At 47.8% G+C, this 19,788-nt stretch overlaps 2 protein-coding genes across 2 annotated transcripts in view; one reads left to right on the top strand and one right to left on the bottom strand.

The window, feature by feature from the left end:
• The first annotated feature begins 6,615 nt into the window (after positions 1-6,615).
• On the top strand, positions 6,616-8,971 carry LOC143693668 (carbohydrate sulfotransferase 8-like). Its single transcript, XM_077176328.1, has 2 exons — positions 6,616-6,715; positions 8,163-8,971. Exons 1-2 carry the CDS (start codon positions 6,616-6,618, stop codon positions 8,969-8,971), a joined length of 909 nt encoding a protein of 302 aa, XP_077032443.1.
• Positions 8,972-10,154: 1,183 nt separating this feature from the next.
• XDH (xanthine dehydrogenase) overlaps positions 10,155-19,788 on the bottom strand; it is a 51,991-nt gene continuing 42,357 nt past the window's right edge. Inside the window, exons 31-37 of the mRNA XM_054629717.2 lie at positions 19,239-19,313; positions 18,332-18,384; positions 17,132-17,246; positions 16,473-16,538; positions 14,728-14,916; positions 14,121-14,288; positions 10,155-13,398 (exon numbers count right to left, since the gene is read on the bottom strand). Coding sequence (XP_054485692.2) covers positions 13,348-13,398; positions 14,121-14,288; positions 14,728-14,916; positions 16,473-16,538; positions 17,132-17,246; positions 18,332-18,384; positions 19,239-19,313 — 717 coding nt within the window. The 3' untranslated portion in view covers positions 10,155-13,347. The remainder of the gene's footprint in view (positions 13,399-14,120; positions 14,289-14,727; positions 14,917-16,472; positions 16,539-17,131; positions 17,247-18,331; positions 18,385-19,238; positions 19,314-19,788) is intronic.

The raw sequence follows: 19,788 nt of genomic DNA, 5'->3' as shown, positions 1-19,788 counted from the left end.
TGCCTCGAGTTCATTTATTCTTCCCCCTGCCTGACTTTTCCCTATGGGGCAAGCAGGTGGTGCTTTCTGCAAGGGAGTGGTTTAACAAATTAAAAAAAAAAAAGGAGAAAACTGTTATGGAGTAGTTTTTGGAACCTTCATGTTGTGATAATGGGCCATGATGGGCTGCTCATCTCCTGTGAAAACACCTCAGGTATGTGTTTGGTTTGCAGGAAAGGGTTGGAATAGAGGAGAGAGATGAGGGCAGAGCATCCCTCAGCTCCTTGCAGCTGGACAATGGCAAGAGGCTCCAAAATCCATAAGACCCAACCTCAGGACAAGGGGGACGCTGTGTGTGGTGTACCCCAAATGAATCCTGTGCTCAGACAAGGCTCATGGTGAGGCAGGGGTGTGTGGTGTACCCCAAGTGAATCCTGTGCTCAGACAAGGCTCATGGTGAGGCAGGGGTGTGTGGTGTACCCCAAATGAATCCCGTGCTCAGACAAGGCTCATGGTGAGGCAGGGGTGTGTGGTGTACCCCAAATGAATCCTGTGCTCAGACAAGGCTCATGGTGAGGCAGGGGTGTGTGGTGTACCCCAGATGAATCCCGTGTTCAGACAAGGCTCATGGTGAGGCAGGGGGCTCTGCCAGTGCCAGGATGGGGCTGCACACTGATCCTCACTGGCTCTGTCCAGGAGTTGCTGACAGTCCTGTTTGCAGCTGCTAAATCCCAGTCATTGCAGGAAGCTGTGAGAGAGCCAGAACAGATGGGGGCACACAGGCACGACCAGCTGGGTGTCCTGGGGGGGGTCAGGCCCCTGATGTCCTGGTTAGGGGTGGTGGGAGCTGAGCAGAGCCAGCCCAAAGCCCTGCAGCCAAACCTGGATGCCCCATGTCTTTCCCCCATGCAGTGCCATGCCAGGAGGGGTTGAGCTCCTGGGAAAAACAGGAAAACTGAATTCCAGTTTGTGGTTCACACCCCACAGGCTCCAAAAACAACTTGTTGGATGGGAAGCCTGATGAGGCCACCTGCCAGTGTCCACAGCCCCACATCCCAGTGGGAGAGAAGGAGGCAGCAACATGGGGCTGGCACAGGGGACCAAGCTTTGCCCTTCTGTGCATCTGGCCCCAAACTAATGCCACCAACAGAGAAAAAATGCATTTGTGCCCCTGCCATGCTCTCCCCATCTGGACCACAGTGCCAATGCCATCCCACACATCCCAGAAGTGGCATCAAGAGGCTTCTGGCAGCCCCACCAGGAGTGCATTTGTCCCACACCGTTTCTCCCCAGGAGAAGTAGTAGATGTGTCATTTTCCTTTCACAGGACACGAGCGGCCTTATCCAAATATAAACATTCTGGGAGTATTTGCTGGCTTATTGTCTGGACAAAAAAGTAAAACAAACAGACCTTAAATCCTTTTCCCCCTGCCACTTCTGGTCTGGAGTCAGGGCCGTAGGCTCCAGAGTTCCCGAAAACATCGCTCATCAGAAATAGCATCCTACTAAACCAGGTGTGGAGGTGGCCCCAGCCAGCCATGCCGCCACCTCCTCCTCCACAAGTCACTGAAAAACCAGTCAAGAGATCTCTGAATATTTAAAGAGTTGCTGTATGAATAATGGAAACAACCAGCAACCAAGAAAACATGATAGCCTGCAGTGCCATGGGGCAGCACTCCCTTGGGAGAGGCCAGGAACAGTGGGCAGATGTCTGGGTGCACTCTCAGACAAATTCAGCTTTCAGTAGTATCAGCAAAATGCCAGTTTGGGGTCAAAAGCTGCCTGAGAATCCATTCCCCCGTGCCCAGCAACAGACACAGGTGAGAGCTTTCCTCACCTGATCAGGCAGCAGCACAAGAAATGACACAGAAAGGGGAAAATGCTGCTCTAAACAAAGCAAAAGTGTTTCTCTCTCACAAAACAGGGCAGGCACAGCGTGTGAAGCCTGGGGAAGCCATTTTGCAGTGAGAGGGTTGTGGCTCAGGAAAAGAGGACACATAGGAGACACAACCCCAAATCCCAGGAGATCCCCTCTTCCTTTGCCCATCTCATCCCAGCCCACACCTCCCCTTCCCATCAGGGACCACAGCAGGAGATCAAAGTCTGGCTCCAGTGAGTGTTGTTTTACAACAGAGGGTTTCTTCCCACCATCTTGTTTTTCACCACCACCAGCTCTTTTTCAGGAGATTTTGGGATGTTTCAGACCCCAATCTCCTCTGTGCTGCCCCCAGCAATGCAGCTGAGGCCACTCAAGTAAAAATTCTCCCACCTCTGTGAAGTTCAGGGCCAAGCAGAGGCTTTGTCCCCATGTTGGTGGGGTGGATAAGTGGCTCCTGAGGGCTCTTTCAGGATCTCTCTCCTACTTGGGTCCCAAAGGGAAGAACAGTCCAAAGATCAGAGCTGTCTGCATGAAACAAAATTCACATTAAAAAACAAATGAGACAGAGAAGCTGAAGGACTAGATTTTCCAAAATACCATACATGCACAGGCACTGCCTGGTTTGTCTGGGAGCACTTTGGGTTTATCCTGTGCAGCACTAAAGAGAGAGGAAGGCCAGGAGGAGTTTGGGACACAAAGCAAGGCTAAGATCTGGTTGGGAAAACACTCAGTGGTAAAAGATCCTGTGCTCTTCAGGTGGCACCACAAAGCTCCATGAGGAGATGCTGGGACAGAGGCAATGGCTGCTGGTCCCATGGCAGGGGATGGGATGGAGGGAATGGCATGGATGGCTGCTGGTTCTATGGCAGATGATGGGATGGAGGGAATGGCATGGATGGCTGCTGGTTCCATGGCAGATGATGAGATGGAGGGAATGGCATGGATGGCTGCTGTTCCATGGCAGGGGACGGGATGGGATGGAGGGAATGGGATGGATGGCTGCTGGTCCCATGGCAGATGAGGGGATGGAGGCAGTGGGATGGATGGCTGCTGGTCCCATGGCAGGGGATGGGATGGAGGGAATGGGATGGATGGCTGCTGGTCCCGTGGCAAGGGATGGGATGGATGTGATGGCCACTAGTCCCATGAGCATTCTTCCCCTGCATACATAGATCCAGACACAAGCTACTTTTCCCCATGGGATTCCCATCTACTACTGCAGAGAGATATGGCTGCAATCCCCATATTTTTTTAAATATTGAGTCCCTTGGTCCCCCCTCCCAGGGAAATGCCCTTATCCTTAATAAAGCAGGGAGAGAGGGCTCCTCTGGATGGGCAGATGGCAGAGGCTGCATGGCTGCCTCATCCTCTCCCCACCACCGCTAGGAGCTCTGGTTGATGGAGGCCTGGCTGAGACAATGCAAACTTTAACAGCTTATGGAGTAATTAAGCAAAGCCTCTCAATACAGCATCACTAATTAGATGAATCCTCCCTAAATTACCAGTAGTTCATGGCACCCTGTAAAATCCTTGTGTAATAGCCTTAGAAAACAATGACACTCAGCTGGCGCTCAGCCACACAGCTCGATGGCAATTGCAAAGCACTTTGGATGTTCATGAGCCTTTAAAAAAAAAAAAAAAAAAAAAAAAAAGAAGAAATCTAAAATGTACATTTCCCCCAATGACTCTGCTCTGGGGTGTATTAAAAGCAGCACCTTGACTCAGCCTGCCACATAAACATCCTGCTGCCCCTGGACAGCCCGATGCTGTCTTCCTCCCAGGATGAGGAGCTGAATAAGAAGTGACAATCACAGCTCCTGCCCACAGGAAAACAGGAAGCGCCAGAGTTGTACAACCACTCCAAACATTGTCCTACCTGCTCCACTCCTTGGGTGCAATGGGAACTTGCTTTCCCTTCCTTTCCACATTGCATAACTATTTCTGGTCCAGTGCTGCTCAGTCCCAGGATGCTGCTGCGTGGGGCAGTCCCTGAGGCCTTTGGCTTCTCCCTGCCTGCCCAAAGCCAGCCTGGGGCTCCCTGTCCAATGCACCAGGACAAAGGCCCACCTTCCAAATCCACTGCTAACAGTGGCAGTGCTGAATGCAAGCACTGGAGGAGATGGAGATGGACTCAGGGTGCTGGGCAGATTGGCTCACCCACACCTGGCAAGAGCTAGAGTGAAGAAAATCCCAAATCCCACCAGGAAGCAGCAGAGTTGGCCAAATTTGGAAATGACCATAAGACTGAAGGAGCTGATCCTTACACATGGGCTCCAGCTCATGCACTGAAGTGCTGAACCTCATCCCTGAGAGTAAGATAGCCCTGTGGGTAGGGGATGGGGTGTGTGCCCCACCCTCAAAGCAAGCTGGGCAGCCAAGGTTCTCCACAGGCACAGAGAGGAGCTCTGGGAACACAGAGATATGACGGAAAAGAGGCCACTTGCAGAAACCCCAGTTTATTCACAAATACCCACTCCCACCCTTGACTTTTTGGGTTGATTTCAAGGAATCCTAGTCCACTCAGCGCAATGCATCCCCAGCCAGCAGCCTGGCAGCCCTGCTCTCAGGGCCATCCTTCCCAAAGCCCAGAGACTTTCCACGTCACATGGTGCTCTGGGAGCTGGGAACTTTGCTCCTTCTCCAACTGCTCCCACATTTCTGCTGAGAGACTGGCCCGAATTTGCTTGCAAAACACAGATGTCATATGCAAGTTTCCAAACAAGAAGAAGGATAAGAAGGTTTCCTCTCCGCTCTTCCTTTCCTCGCAGTGTAAAAACATCCCTTGCCAAACGAGGCAGGCCATCACTTTGCAAAGTTCACATTCCCACAAGGCAGGCATGAGGAGGAACAAGGGGGGGAACCCTCACATCAGTGCCCACGGGTCATGGTCACACAAAACAATACTTTGCAAAATTTGGAAGTGGGAGGAATGTGGGAAGGCTGAAGAGGAGGATGTTTATTAACCTATATCTCTGAAGGGTGTGCGTCCTGTGAGGAGAAAAAGGGAGCCCAAGGCAATGTTGTTCAAGACACTGGTGGGAAAAAATCTGGAAATCCTTATTCAGGCAATCCTACTGCTGCTGTAAAGAGAAAGAAAATGGCTTTTTCTCACATTCATGGCAGTGAGGGTTTTCCTAAATTACGGGAAGCTTCGTACGAATTCCCTAATTCCCTTGTGCAATTGCATTAAATAGTAGGATGTGAATGCATTGCCACACCTGACTCAGCCTCTGTGCCCAAAAAGGCTACTGGCTCCCTACAAGCGTACAGCAGGAAGCCTTTCAGCTCAAGAATTGCAGTCTCAGCCTTGCTGGCAGTTGCTAAATCGTAAATGGAAGGCACACAGGGGAAGCCCAGCAGTGAGTTTCAGTGTCTACAGACACTTGAGAAAACTTTTCATCCCAAAAAAACCCCAAAACCAAAAAATCAATAGAAATCTGCAAGAAAACAAACAAACAAACAAAATTAAAAACTACCACTTAAATGGCAGATACAAGTTAGAGCAAGGAGAGAAGGAGAGATGAAACCCCGATGTCACTTGGGAAGTTCAGTTTCCTTGCAATGCAAAGCAAAGGGGGTTTCCCACTATTTCTTTCTGCTCCCCCGACAGAGAACGTCTCTTTGCTTTCACTTTATGACTGTAAAATAGAAATCAGCTGCATTTCTCCCTACCCTTTGCAGCTGCTCGCTGGGGTTGTGGTTGGGACAGTCCCTGCCGAAATGTATAATCAAATTACGGCCATTCACACCCACCCCGAACATCCCCAGCTCTGGCTGTACCAGGATTCTCCCAGATTTCGCTGCAGGGACGCCTGCAGCAGGGTCTGGCCACAAGACCTGGAGGAAACATCTCCTCCTCGCTGCAGAAAGGCAGGAAAAGGCACAAACGTGGCCAGGGCAGCTGTGAGGTTGATCCGCGAAGCCGCAGCGGGGACGGGCGGGCAGAGCCCCCGTCCCTCGCCTCCGCCAGCGGCGGGCAGGGCAGGGCAGGGCTTCATCGGACACAGAGCACCCTCTGCTGGGAAAGCCATGGAGGAGAGCAAATCCTCCCGGGGCACAGCCCTCAAGAGCTCCTGGCAGGAGGGTTTCCATCCCACAGGGTGGCTCCTGGATGAAAGGAGGGAGCAGCGCGTCTCGCTGCCGGTATGGGAGCTCACCCCCTTGTTTTGTATCATGAGGCCGCTGCACTGCCCGCCGTAAATAGCAGAAGGACACAAACAGTTCAGCACTTCCAGTCCGTGGCTCATCGTCGACCTGCCACACGACACTGGCTGTGCCCTGTCACCTCCCCTGCCACAGCTCCTAGCTTAAAAGAGCCCCAGCAGCACCGAGGCAGGAGCCGTGGCCCAGCCCTCGCTTGCTCTGCCCCATTCCCAGTCCCGGCTGCTCCCCACAGCACCGTTCCCGAGTGGTGCCTCCCTCCCTCGGTGCCAAAAGCAGCGACAATTGGGAGTGTCAGGGCATCAGGGACATCTTTGCCTGCACAGAGTGGGGATGCAAGGCCTGTTCCTCACACCAGTGCCACCTGGCATGGCACAGACTCTGAATAACAAGGCAGATTCTGCCTCAAAATCTCACACGCTGTGAGCGCAGGCAGGCGGCACCTGCTGTGCCTCAGGCCATTTCCCTCTGCCACCCAAACAGTACTTTAACCCAGCTCCGGCTGGGTGTGTTTAAATAAACACACGAGGTTCCCCGACACCCTTCCCTCGTGTCCCGAGCTGCTCACAGCGCTCGGCACCCAGCACACCCCACAAATGCGCTTCCTTCCCCGCCTCGGCCTCTCGGCCGCGCTGGCCATCGCCGCCTTCCTCGGCTGGAGGCTGCTGCTCCAGAGCCCGGCCCTCAGGCACGGAGGTAAGGCCTGGCCACCTGGGTTTTGCACGTCCGGCAGCCTTTCTGTGCCCTGGGGGACGTGCCCTGGAGCTTCTCCCAGAGGGTCCAGGTGGCAAATGCCTACAGGACAGAAAACGCCCTTGGCATAGTGTTTGAGGCCCCCCCCTTGCTGTGGGGCCCTGCAGCTTTATGTTCTTAGTGGGGTCATTGATTTCAGGTGCAGTGGGGAAAACAGGTGTCAGGCTGCTGGAGGGAACTCCCAGAACTTTTGTTATGAAAACTTTCATTGTTTTGTGAAATGCTGCTGGGAGGGCAGGAGGGAGTAGGGGCGTTGGTGATTATTGCATTTCTTGCCTTAAAAATGCATCCTTCCCCTCCAGTTCCCATCATTCCAGGGCAAAGTCATCACTTGATTTTACAGACATTGTCATTCTGGGGCTGGGTGAATCAAAGAGCAGCTCGGGATAGCTTCAGGCATCACTGTGTTCCTGATGTCCTGTGCCTAATTTTAACTGTGCTTCTCTGCTTTTACCTGTGCTGCTCTGTACAAGAGCCTCCTCAAATATTTAACTTTCCAAGAACCCAGAACAAACCATTGAACTGTCTCCCCAGGGCTGCCAGATGCCTGCACTGAGCAGATGAGGCAGATGTGCTGCTGGCTAAAGAAAATAAACTAACAAGGCAGGCATTAATCTTCCACATTCAAACCCACTCTGGCCTTTTCACATCAAAAATAAGAAGACAAAAAAGCAAAGCTGAAATTTGAGAAATTAAACTCGCTCTCATAGAATCTTTGTATTTGCTTATGCCTTTTATATTTGCTTTGTTGTCATCTCACTTCTCTTTGCTTTTTGCCTTTTATTTACTTTTGCCTTTTTATCTACAAGAGAAAAAATTTACATATGGAAGTGATGCAAGAAATGATGTCATTTGGGTCCCTAATTCACCCCGAGCCATTCAGAATAATCCCTTACTCACATATACTTGGTAGCTGATCTTAACCTATTAACAGATGCAAAAGGGTTTGCAGGACATCATGTATTTGTAGCTACAAACCAATTCACTACTGCCTGGTCTCTCAAAATATTTTTGACTCTTTGGTAAACACACCTCTGTGATGTTCAGCTGCAAGCAAAGAGTTAAAAGCAAAAAATATGATTTAGTGGAGAACTGGACCTGCGGAATAAGTCTGTGGTTTAGAGACGTCCTCAGGCATGGTGATTTGGGGAAAGGGGGGTCTGGGTGTCCATAATCTCACATGTTCATGAGGTCACAAACCCATTTCCCAGCAAAGCCAAGCTCTTTGCCAGACAGGGCTGGTCTCCCCTCTCCTACCCACTTCATCCACGCTGAATCCTTTCCACACTGGAGTAACTGGAGAAGAGCCTGCAACAGCACTGTGTGCTCAGGGTCTGACTCAGGGCACTGTGTTCTTTCCTCACCCCCATCTCCAAATGCTGTTTCCCAGGTGACCTGGCCCCCAAGGCAGAGGAGGGCTTCACTTTGACACTGGACACCTTCCTTCACGTCCAGCAGCTCAGGAAGAGGAGGCTGAGAGCTTTCTGCAGCCGAGCAGGCAAAGTCACCGCGCTGCCGAGCAGTCAGGATGAGAGAGCCTCCCTGCTCCCGAGCCTCAGGGTGAACACCAAGCTGGACCTCCTGTACTGCCAAGTGCCATCAGCAGGTGTGGAGGAATGGCATCAGCTTTTGGAGAAGCTGGAGGAGGAAAATGTGACGCTGCCAGTGCCGCTCCCCTACCACCGGCTGCAGGCTAAGGAGACGCGGCTGAGCGAGTTCAACCAGACGGAGAGAAAGGCCATGCTGGGGTCCTACACCAAAGTGCTCTTTGTCAGGGACCCTTTCCACAGGCTGATCGCCACCTTCCTGCAAGGCATGGGCATCAGCCCATCCTTCAGCAGCTTCGTCCAGGAGGTGCTAGACAGCAGGAAGGTGCATGAAGCTTGGGAACCGCTGGTGAGCCTGTGCCAGCCCTGCCTCGTGCAGTACGACTACGTGGTGATGTTTGGCTTCCTCAGGCAGGAGCTGGGACACCTGCTGCGCCGGGCTGGGCTGCCTGCAGGCAGCCTCCTCCCCGAGCTCACCGACAGCCAGGTGCAGTGGACCTACAGGTGGCTGGCAGAGCAGATGTTCAGCGAGCTGTCTGCCCAACAGAAGCAGCAGCTCTCTCATTTCTACCGCGGGGACCTCGCTGCTTTCCCATTTTCCAGCAGTTTCCTGTCAGACCATCACAGCACTGCAGAGACCTGGCAGAAATAGCCTGCATGGAGGGAGGAACTGTTTCAGGGAGCATTAAACCAAAAGCAAGTGCTTCAAGATACTGACACGCTTTTGCTTCACAGCTGCTTGCAGTAAAGTTTTCCATGTCACAGTCCAAAAGACTCAGCAGAGAGCTGAGACACACCACTGCCAGGGACAGGAGATCAACGTGGTTGAATCATGTTTAAATGCAACAAGAGCAGGCACTAGGGAAACTTGTGGCACTGGACTTGGAAAACTGCATGAATTGAACTGTGATGGGATAAACCCAGCAGTTTGGGGTAGGGTGGGTTGGACCTGCTGCAAACCACTGTAGCATCACACACGCTGTGCCTGTGCTGATATTTCCTTTTCTGGGCTCCAAGAGGTTTGGCAATGGCTTCTTCCTGACAAATCTTCCCACTCAGATACAAGAGCTCCCATAGAAGCATGGCACCTGGAGGCTGAGATGTAACACAGGGTGGAGGACCCTGCTGGGGAACCACTGGCAATATTCCCAATCTTTTCATGCTCAGGGAAGGTCAAGCCCAGCCCATCATTTGGCCTCTTCTGTTCTGTGTGAACTGTTCCTATTTTACAGCCTCATCTTCTATGTGTGTGGGCTCAAGTGGGCCTTGGGATTGGGACCCAGCCTCCATTCACAGGTTTTGAGTTTGGCTCCCCTCCTTCCAGGGCTGACTCCAATGGGCCAAGGCCAGCATTCAGCTTGGTGCACTAGCCCTGAGACAAGGAAGTGCCAGCGTGGACCAGGTACCAGGCACAGCACCAGACAGACTGCCTCCCACCTTGTGTCAGCAGCTGGTGGGCCCTGTGGAGAAGCATCAGAATGCATCACTGTGCTGCAATGGAAAACAGGATGTGGCTACTACAGGCTGCTGCTGGCAGAGAAGCACAAGGACTGGCTCTGCTTTCTTTTGGACACAGTGCCAGCGTGGCCAGACAGAGGCCCAGTCTCTCCAGCTGGCTCACAGCTCCTCCATCCAGCTGGGCAGCCCAGAGCAATGACGCGCCCTCTCCCTGCTTTGGTCACCAAGCTGATCTGACTCACAGGCCCTGGGAAAGGTCCAGCTTTGTCAAGCAAACACCAAGGATGAGTTGTCTAGATTTCAAATCCTGCCAGACTCTGACCATAGCATATTTTTTTTTTTTCCAGAGTATTTAGCAGCTTTATTTTGCCGTGTTGTGACATTCACAGAGAATTCCACGTACATTCATGGTAGCGTTTTGACAGTGCTCATTAAAGAATGTTAGTGAAAACTGTTGATTAGAACTCACCTAAAACAATTAGCAAAATCTTGGCCTCCCTCTCTCACAGAAGGCCATGCAATTAATAGCATTAAAACATCAGATCAGCTGGGCTCCTTTCACACTCCCACACACTCTCCAGCTGCAGTAATTACTATTTAAGTGCCATTATTGTGCGCAGTACTTTACAGTCTAGCAAGATGGCATAGTTCCTCTTCTGAAATAGACTTCTGCAGCAAGAAAAGCAGCAAATTTCCAATTATATGCCATTAAATTAGAGTCTTGCATCCATGCTTTATTTCACTGGAAAGTACTAGAAAAGGAACATTTTTCTCTTCATGAGTAGCTTTCCCTCCAGTGACAGTTAACTGAAACCCCACACAGTGAGATTGTAGTGTGAGGAGATGGGACAGCACCTGGCAGGGGACATGAGTGTGCACTCAGGGCAGGAGAGATGCTCCCCACAGCTTTGTAGTGCAGAGCACACCTCAGGGATCTTCTTTTCCTGTCAGCCCTCCCCAGTGGGTCCCAGTCCTTTCCTAAGGTGCCGGGCACTTAGTTCCATGAAAACAATGTATCAAATGTTCAGACATTGAGCAGTGACATGGAAACCTCAGCTTCATCTTCCTTAGAGTCCTACAGCACAGGCAGGTAGGACAATGATCCTTCTGTAAATTCCTGTTAGGCTCCAAGCTTCCCTTTTCCCTACACCTTCACAATCAGTTGCTGTCATTACTTTGCAGTCCTGATTTTATACCATTGCCACCCCCAGGTGTTTGATTTAATTTGCATTCAATTCCAGTGCACCCCAAAAGGCAAGTGTTTCCTCTCTCCATCAGCTGGGTGAGGGTATCAGGAGGGCCAGGGCTGCTGCCTGGGAAAGAGTGGCTCACTGATGCTGCAGCAAAACTGGTTCCACAGGTCTGCTCTGAACAGCCTGCTCTGACCACTGCGTGTACACAGAACTTGGCAAATGCACTTCCAATTAACTCACAAAGCAAATAGCAAACCAGAGACTTGACACATCTAATTTAAAAAAAAATCCACCTGACCAGGCAGTCACTGTGACTCTGTCAGGCACTCGCAAACCCATCCTGAAATGATGAAAACTCCAAAACCAGGGAGAGAGAGAGCACTTATTCAGCTTGCTAGTGACATCCCAACATCTCCCAGGACCATCACAAGCAGCAGGCCTATTGTGCACACTGGCAGCTTTTCCCTGGGATGACACTGGGAGCTCCTTGATATCCACTCTGCCTGTGTCTCCATGCTCTGCTTTAACACACAACACCTTTGTATTTCTTCTCATCCTGGTCTGAAGGAGTATGTCCTGCAATCCCACGAGGTGGAATTCACAGAAACAGCTGATACCAATCTACCTTACAGACTTAGTATTTTGCATCCCTCCCTGGACACCCAAGAATGTGGAAACACAGGCTCCAATAGCTGTTCTTGCACATTAATTATCACATTCTCTTCTCTAAGAGGTTTTTTACATATTACCAGCTTTCAGAAGAAAACAAAAATGTGTTCTTGCCCAGTACCTCAGAGCTTAAGAAACTCCAATTATCATATTTCAATTAATAAAACAATTACATAGCAAGCCCAACAGGCACAAAATACTTCCTGCAATTCACAGGTACAAATTCCCTTTTTCTAGATGGTAGATCCATAATATTTTGAGTTGAGAAATAAAGCTACACCTTTCCAAGCAATATACCCTGGAGTGCTTAAAAAAATATTTCACACTGAGCATACATTGTCCAGTCCTAAGATGAAGGCCAATTTTAAGAAGTTTGTATGTGAGCAAAATTTTCTATAAGGAGTTACATCCTCTTGCACCTCTTTTCTGATGGCCCTGGGAGTGCAAAAAGAGCAAAAGGACATTTTCATAAAGCAGTAGACCAGAAAAACAGATAGAAGTTTGCAAATGATAAGCAGGCACAGTATGTGGCTGACACCATCTAGAGATAACATGGTGCTCCAGTGTTGAATCTGACAGTGACAAAACCTGTCAAGGAGGGATACCCAGCACTAAATCCAACATGAAAAATATATTCAATCCAGACGACACCAGGTCACCACACAGCCAGCACATTTTTCAGACAAGCACTTCCTATAGCAAAATGTATCCATTCTCTTACATTCAGCAAAACTAAGAAATCTCCTGAAAGAAGGCAAGGCCATGACAGCAAGGGATTGGCCCTAGAGGGCACCCAGAGCCAGCTAATCCCCAGCTGTGCCCAACCTCCTCGTGCCCCTTGCTGGTGTAAATTACCTTGGGAACATCGATGAGTAAGTTCCTTTGTTACTCCAAGGTCTCTGATGTCCTTTCCTATTTGAAGGATGGGGAGAGAAGTGGAGGTGTGGGATGGGAAAAATCTGTGTCAAACAAAGCAGCATCTTGCTGGAAGTACTCTTGGTATATTTAGTTTTTATCTTTAATCAGAGAAGACAAGGTAGCACTTGAACTAAAATCTCATTAAAGCCCAGGTGCAGACAAAGCAACAGTCATTGAACTTGGGGTAAATCAGTTGTTGGTCACATTTTAGCCTTTTCCTCTGAAACACTTTTGTTACACAGGTAAGACCATCTTCATTAGCCAACACCAAAAGTCCTACTCATCTTCCTCTAGGATACAGCTGGCTTTGTGTGCAGAGGGGACACACCAGGGTCCAGCCCTCAGCACCTCTTAGACCTTCCCTCATCTCAGCTAGAGGACTATGTCTGGGATCAACAGATTTCAGTCCTTGGCATAGCATCACAAGGTGATACATCTTTTCCCCACAGCAGGAAAAACAAGAAACAACCACTCTGCTATTTCACATTGGCTGGTAAGAAGCATCCTTGCAGCAATTTTATAGGAAATCTGTAAGATTTTTCAATTACACCTGGATAACATCACCTTCAACTTAAGTCTTCATTTGAATTTACATCACAGCTATAATCTGGCAGCAATTTCCTCTCATAGAGAAAATAATGATTGGACAATTAAATGTGAAAGCTCCATGAATCAGTGGGTGAGCCGCATGAACACAGGTTGGTTTTTCTTCTCCATTATAGTCCTACTGCCTTGTGGTTCCTCTGATGTAAGCTCAGTTTCAGCAGAGTTTGCTCCTCAAACTTGCCTCCTACACACGCACACACCATGGCTTAAAGGTCCCTGGCTCAGCAGAAGGGCACTGCAAAGACAAAAAATATTTGAATTAGCAACAAATGAGGATCCTGTCCAGTGTTCAGCATGTCCCACCGTGCTGCTTTTCGGGTGGGGGACTTTGTGAAGATAGGAGCTGCTATCCCAGTTTTTCCAAATACAGAGATGTCACTCTCATGGCACTCCTGTTAGGGGCCTGATAGTTGAGCCCTGTGACAACACCATGACAGAGCAGCCCAAGAGAAACCAACGACAGGGATAACTCCTGCACTCCTTCAGAGCAAGTCCACAGCTCTAAGGAGACTCCTGTGGCCATAACATTCAGAAGAAGGGAGTATTTGAAGGAACAATTTTCACTTTTCTCCCCCTCCTTTGCTGAGGGACACCACTAAATCACACTGCGGCCCTCACCATATGTGATGATTCTCTGAGAGGTGACAGTCAGGAGCATCAGGACAAGCAGCCAGTGTCCCACACACAACACTTGGAGAATGGAATGGACTGAACTTCAGGGATACTGTACAGCCCTTCCTGCAGTGGGAGCCCTAACAGCGCTGGCCTGGGGATTTGGCTCTCAGCTGATAGCATGTCAAATGAAGGATAACACCCATGAAACAAAACCCATCTGCTGGAGCAGGGACACAGCCTCCCCATGCTGCCCTAATCCCAGCCCTGGGCCCCTGTGACTTCCAGGCACACTGCCTGTGGTCAGGCTGGCCAGGGAGCAGACTGGAGAGCAGGAGCTGTTACCATTTTGGTGAAGATGTCCACACAGGCATTGCGGATCCTCTCTGGGGTGGCAGGGCTGTCCAGCCTGAATGACTCTGTCAGGCCAGAGTCCTTCCTCGCTGAGTAGATGGCATCTTTAATGGCATAAAACACTGAGGCAGACAGGAACAGGGGTGGCTCTCCCACAGCCTAGACAGAGCACAAGCAAGAGTGAGGCTTTGCCTTCCAGATGGGAGCCTCAGTCTACCAGATGTGCTCAGTGATGAAACATGATGCTAAAATCAGCCTCCAGTGTGCCAGGTGTGATCAGTGAGAAAGACTGAACTAAATCAACCCTCAGTCCATTTAAAGAAGAAACAGGAAGAAAATACAAGCTTTATCACACAGAAAAGCCACTTCAGTTCTCTCTAATGGACAATCAGGGCAGCAATGTGCAGGTTACTTCAGTTCTTCCTAACTAGAAAGGATAGTACACACATTTCTGATAAGAAACAGAAAAACATCCTGACCTCAGAGTAACCACGGCATGATGAGATGAACTGTTTAGACTCACAGTATCATGACTTTATCCCACTCAGCTTCAGAGTGTTATGGGGCAGTAAGAGGCCCACAGACCTCACAGGCATACCTTGGAGGAGTAAACTGCCTTGCTGTTGGGGCAGTCACGGAGAAGGGACACGTTGAATTCTGTTGGGATGTCTCCAAATGCTGGGATTTTGTACATGCCAGGCCCTCGAGTGTACAAGTTCCCTTCAGGAGAGTAACGCAGCTCCTCCATGGTGAAGAGCCCAATGCCCTGGACAAAGGCTCCTTCTATCTACAAACACATCCAAACAAGGTTACAGGCCCTGTTGTTGTTGTTCTTCCCTGCACAAGGACAAACAGTGATGACATCCACCAGGGTTTTCAACCCTTCCCACCTGACTCAGATCCCGCTTTTTATCTCTAAAACCCTTGTCCCTTCTGCTGGGTACAATCTTTGCACAATTCCTGTGTTCCCACATAAATGTGGCTGCATTTCCCTGGCAGGTGAAGCAATTTACAAATACACAGATTTTCAGTAAACACAGGACAGGAATTTTCTGATGAAGCAACAGGAAAAAAAAATAAAATCAATGATAAAATATTGATTTCTTCCCAGGCAGGTGAACATTGAATGCGTAGAATTCGCTGATATATCAAAGGACAAGTAGACTAAAAGGACTGAAGATGAAACATCTAAAGACAAACTATTTAATGCTTTCTATTTCAGTATAAATGCTTTCCCAAGTGCTGTGTATTATCAGGTCAGCAGAACAGACACCCGCAAAAACACTCCCATATCCATTTAAGTACTAAAAAACTTTGCATATTTTTCCTACTGTAAATTTTAGGAGAAAAAAGATTATGAGAAGAGGATGTGCTTGAACAACACTGCACAAAACAGCTCTGCTCTCTGTGCCCACTGAGGTATCTGCCAGCCAGAGCAGTCACAAGCATCCATTGACCCCTCTCTGTGTACTTGTATTCCTGCACTCATGGCACATCCTTTCTCTCCTGTGCCCCCCAGATCCTCTGCAGCAATTTGTGGAAGGACACAGGAATTGAAGACCCCTTTGACAGGCTCCATTTAGCCCATCTCTCAACTCCCAAACCTAAAGCAACAGGCTGCAAAGACACAAAATCCCTCTCTCCTCTTGGACACTTCCAAAAAAAAAATCTCTTTCAGAAAAAATGTCACTTTCAAGGAAATTTCATTTTAGCTGTAGCAGAGCTTTGCAATTTATGCTCTCCTGTCATCCCAAATCCTGCAGCAGTTTCATTGGAGTTAGACCATATCAACATCTAGAGTTAGCCAGTGAGCTAAGATGGCTAGATAAGTACACATCTAACAATTCATCTCTTGGTCTGTCAAACAACCCTGTTTTATTACCTTTATCTGCTAAGAGATAGTGTGGTTATTACTGCACAAAATTTTGAAGTAATCTTGTGCCTGCCCAAGGACTTTGCAAGATAAGTGACTGGTTCAACTTCCTATTGAGAATTCTACACAGCAGCAGCTGGAGGACAGAATCTGCCACCCTAACTCTTTAGTCAGGAGAATTTTCACTAAATTAAATAAATTTAATATTGACAGATAGGAATATAAATATCAGGTGTGGGATTTAGCCTGAAAAAAACATCAGTGGGGTGGTAAATGAACAATATCCTGCAGTCTTATTATCCAAGGCAAAAATCCCCAAACCCTACCAGAATATTTCCCTATGTAATTCTGTGCCAAGTTAAAAAGGGTGTGCTTGCAAAGGCCCATCCTGGAGAGGGATAATAAACAGCAAAGCCTGAGAGCAGTGTGATTGCCTTAACATGATGGAAACAGCAATACTTTTCACTTACCTGTCCTATATCTATGGCTGGGTTCAGACTGGTACCAACATCCATAACAATGTCTGTGCGAATGTTCTAAAAAACAGGAATAAAGGGTAAATCAGCACAGATCCCTGGAGCTGGTCCACCATGGTCTCATGTGAGGAAGAGTATCCCAATACTATCCCACATAATCATATCTCAGCTGAACTTCTCATACTGATTTTTAATCTGAGTTCACCCCAAAAGTAATTGAAAGGAACTCACTGGAGTTTTCCCCAGAGGTCCAGTGGACCCAGTTAACATTAATTCCAAGATGCTGCTATCAGTGGCCTGTAGCTCAGCATAACCAACTAGGTCAGATCCTGATTTCATTTTTTTTCTTTCTTTCTTTCCAGAAGTCGTCAGTATTATTTTTAATGATTAACTCAATTCCAGGATGTTTCTGTACTTTTGTGCCAGCACAGTGCTGCTATCTCTTACTCAAGCAAATCCAATAACTTTTGCAATCATTCATTAAGCCCCAAATCCCCACAGGGTAGATAATTATTGTTTTATTACACTTTACGGATTGCTGCACTGTGGAACAGAGGAGTTAAGAAATTTCCTGAAGGTCACACCAGACCAATGACAGAGCCAGGAATGGGCTGACACCCAGTATTTGTTCTGTTTCACTGCTGAACCCTCACCTTGTGGTCCCCTGTCAGGCAATCTATCTCAACCTCAGAGCAGGCAACTCCATAGCTGAAGTAGGAGAATGGTTTCCCTTCGTTCTTTTCAAAGTTGTAGCCAACTTCAGGAATTCTTGATACAAAGAGAAACAAAACCACATTTAATTTCATGAAAAAAAAACCCAAATACAATTACATTGCTACTTATCAAAATCCTTATTCACTTTTGTTTCATTCCTTCTGTCAAGTCCATGCAGAAATTAAAAGTGTAAACAACTATAAAGAGAAATCTGCTCAATCTACTCCGTATTCTAAAACCTGATTGAAACTATCAAACTGTTTTAGCCATCTTTCTTTGCCCATAAATCTCAGGGTTTGTGATGACTATTATCTACCAATCCAGTGGAAAATCATTTGCTTTTAGAGTGCAGTTGAATGTTTCTTGAGGGTCATTAAACTTCAGAACAGAGTTAAGCTGAAGCAGAGCCTCTGTTAAGCTTAGAACTGATTTTAAGCACAGTTAATGCCAAATTTGACTACTTATACTTTATCTGAAAACTAGTTTATTAAAATGCTGACAAGTCATTTGGTTAAGAGAAAAAATACAGGGATGCAAAAGAAACTAACACATAGTGTAATTTTAGCCCTAAATAGGTTCTTCTCAACACTATGCTTATTTATTAATGTCAACCCCTCAGCCTTAAAGATGATGGATCTCTGCTTTCCTCCAGCAGTAAAGCTGACTAAGAGAAGTGCCTCATTTCAGAACTACACAGGGTGCAGCAAGAGTCTGAAGTGGGAGAACACTGCTGGAAACACTGCTATCTGCTCCTGTCACAAGAAACAGGATTTTCCTCAAGGACAACCCTTCTCCCTTCTTATCCTGCATGGCAGTTCTAGTGCAAAACTAGGCCACAGGGCTGACACAGAGCAGAGCCCCAGGCAAAGCTCTGATTTCATTTATGCCTCTTCAGCCCAAGGTCAGCTGGAATGAAGTCAGATCTACTCCAGATTTACTTGCCCTCAGAGCTGTGCTCCATCAGGAATCAATTCTCCCCAGCCAAGAGGCTGTTAACCTCAGCTTATCACTTGTAGGTAGGAAAGGTAATGCAGCTTTAATTTAGAACAGTTACAGGGGGCTGTAAATCTTCCCAGAATTTCCCTGGATGCAATCCATGCACTTGAGTCAGTGCCTCTGCAGTGTGAATTTTCACTCACCTATAAAACCCCGTGGCTGACAGGCTGACACAGCTCTCATAGGCGGTTTTAATCTGGCAACGTGAACAAGAGTTTGAAAACAGTGAAATGTACAACCAGCTCGTTCAAAATAACTGCACAAAAACATTTCCAGGACGCCTCAAGCAGCAAATGTCCAGTGACAGACAGCTGTCACACTACCCAACTCCAGCACTGCCAAATCATGATTGCAGCTGCTTCCCCAAACAGCCCCATCAGCAGCTGCCAAGGGCAGAACTCGAATCGTTGGCAGAGGATGAGAGCTGCTTGTGTTTGTTTGTCTCTCTACAGGTCTCTCTACAGGTTAGACTTTTAGCCTCAGGGACAAAGGTTAAATTGACAGGTCATCTTGACTTTAGTGAGGGAAATTCTACCCTGACTTGCAAATCCCAAAGTCAAAACTCCTCGGATAAAGAGCAGAGCCTTACAGACCATCCATCTCTTCTCATTGAGGGGACAGAGATATTGCAGACAAGGAGCACTATAGGGGCTGAATGGCAGCTCAACAAGAGCTGTCTATGCTACAGAATCCCTTCATTAAAATCAGGTTTCCTTGGGAAAAGGAAAGGTCCTTTCCTGTCCAAGACTGTAGCCTGACTACAAAGATAAACATAACCACTCAAGACTTTTGTCTGATGAGGTTTGTCATAGGCAGGCCCCAAAATTTGGAGAAATCTCAGGATTAAGGTAATAACTGATGTCTTGGGGATGACCTCTTGTAAGTTTTAATTACTTGGAAGTCTGTGCTAGGGTTTTGTTTCACTGTCTTTGTTCAAATCTATGTAGCAAGGTGCAGAAGGCCTGGAGGACACACCTGCACATGTGGTTTGCCAATTAAAACAATCTCTCATAATGTCCATTTGTCTTATGACAGACACAAACAGCTTACCCAGTCTTCCCAGGATCCTTTGGGATTAGACTGTTTGATTGGCTCGAGTCTTTTTAGGATAGTCTGACATGCATTCTAGAAAAAAAGAAGAGTGAGAAGAAATACTTTAAGATTTGAATTGCCAGCTTATGGTATTAAGAGCCCTCTAAGAGTTTTAAAGAACCTTGTATTTAAATCAATATTGCCTTTAGGACTTTGGCAAATCATAAAAAGGAACAAAGTTTACTAATGGATGTCTTGCAACATAGGAAGAAATGTTGCCTGAAAAGGATTTTAAAGGAGATTGGCTGTGCTGATAGCAGAAAGGAATCCCAAATTCAGCACAGAACTTTCTGGACCATGACACAAAATATAAGACGTCTGCTCATTTATACATTAACTTTATCTGTACCCTATCTGTACAGGACAACTCAGCATAGCTTACAAGATGATCCTTTAACACTGAAAGAACAAAAAATTTCTTCTCAAAATATAACCTACTCAGATAAGCTGTACAGAGAATAAAAACAGCCTGATTATTTTACTTTACAGGATTCACTCCCCCTTGTCT

This window comes from Agelaius phoeniceus, chromosome 3 (assembly GCF_051311805.1).
Source record: "Agelaius phoeniceus isolate bAgePho1 chromosome 3, bAgePho1.hap1, whole genome shotgun sequence".
NCBI classification, from domain to species: Eukaryota; Metazoa; Chordata; class Aves; order Passeriformes; family Icteridae; genus Agelaius; species Agelaius phoeniceus.
This window is presented reverse-complemented; position numbering and strand designations above follow the sequence as displayed.

Bases quoted from the DNA above. Each gene is read 5' to 3' on its own strand.
- LOC143693668 (XM_077176328.1), top strand. From the start codon at position 6,616: ATGCGCTTCCTTCCCCGCCTCGGCCTCTCGGCCGCGCTGGCCATCGCC. The intron at 6,716-8,162 runs GTAAGGCCTGGC...GCTGTTTCCCAG, and splicing joins CCCGGCCCTCAGGCACGGAG to GTGACCTGGCCCCCAAGGCA.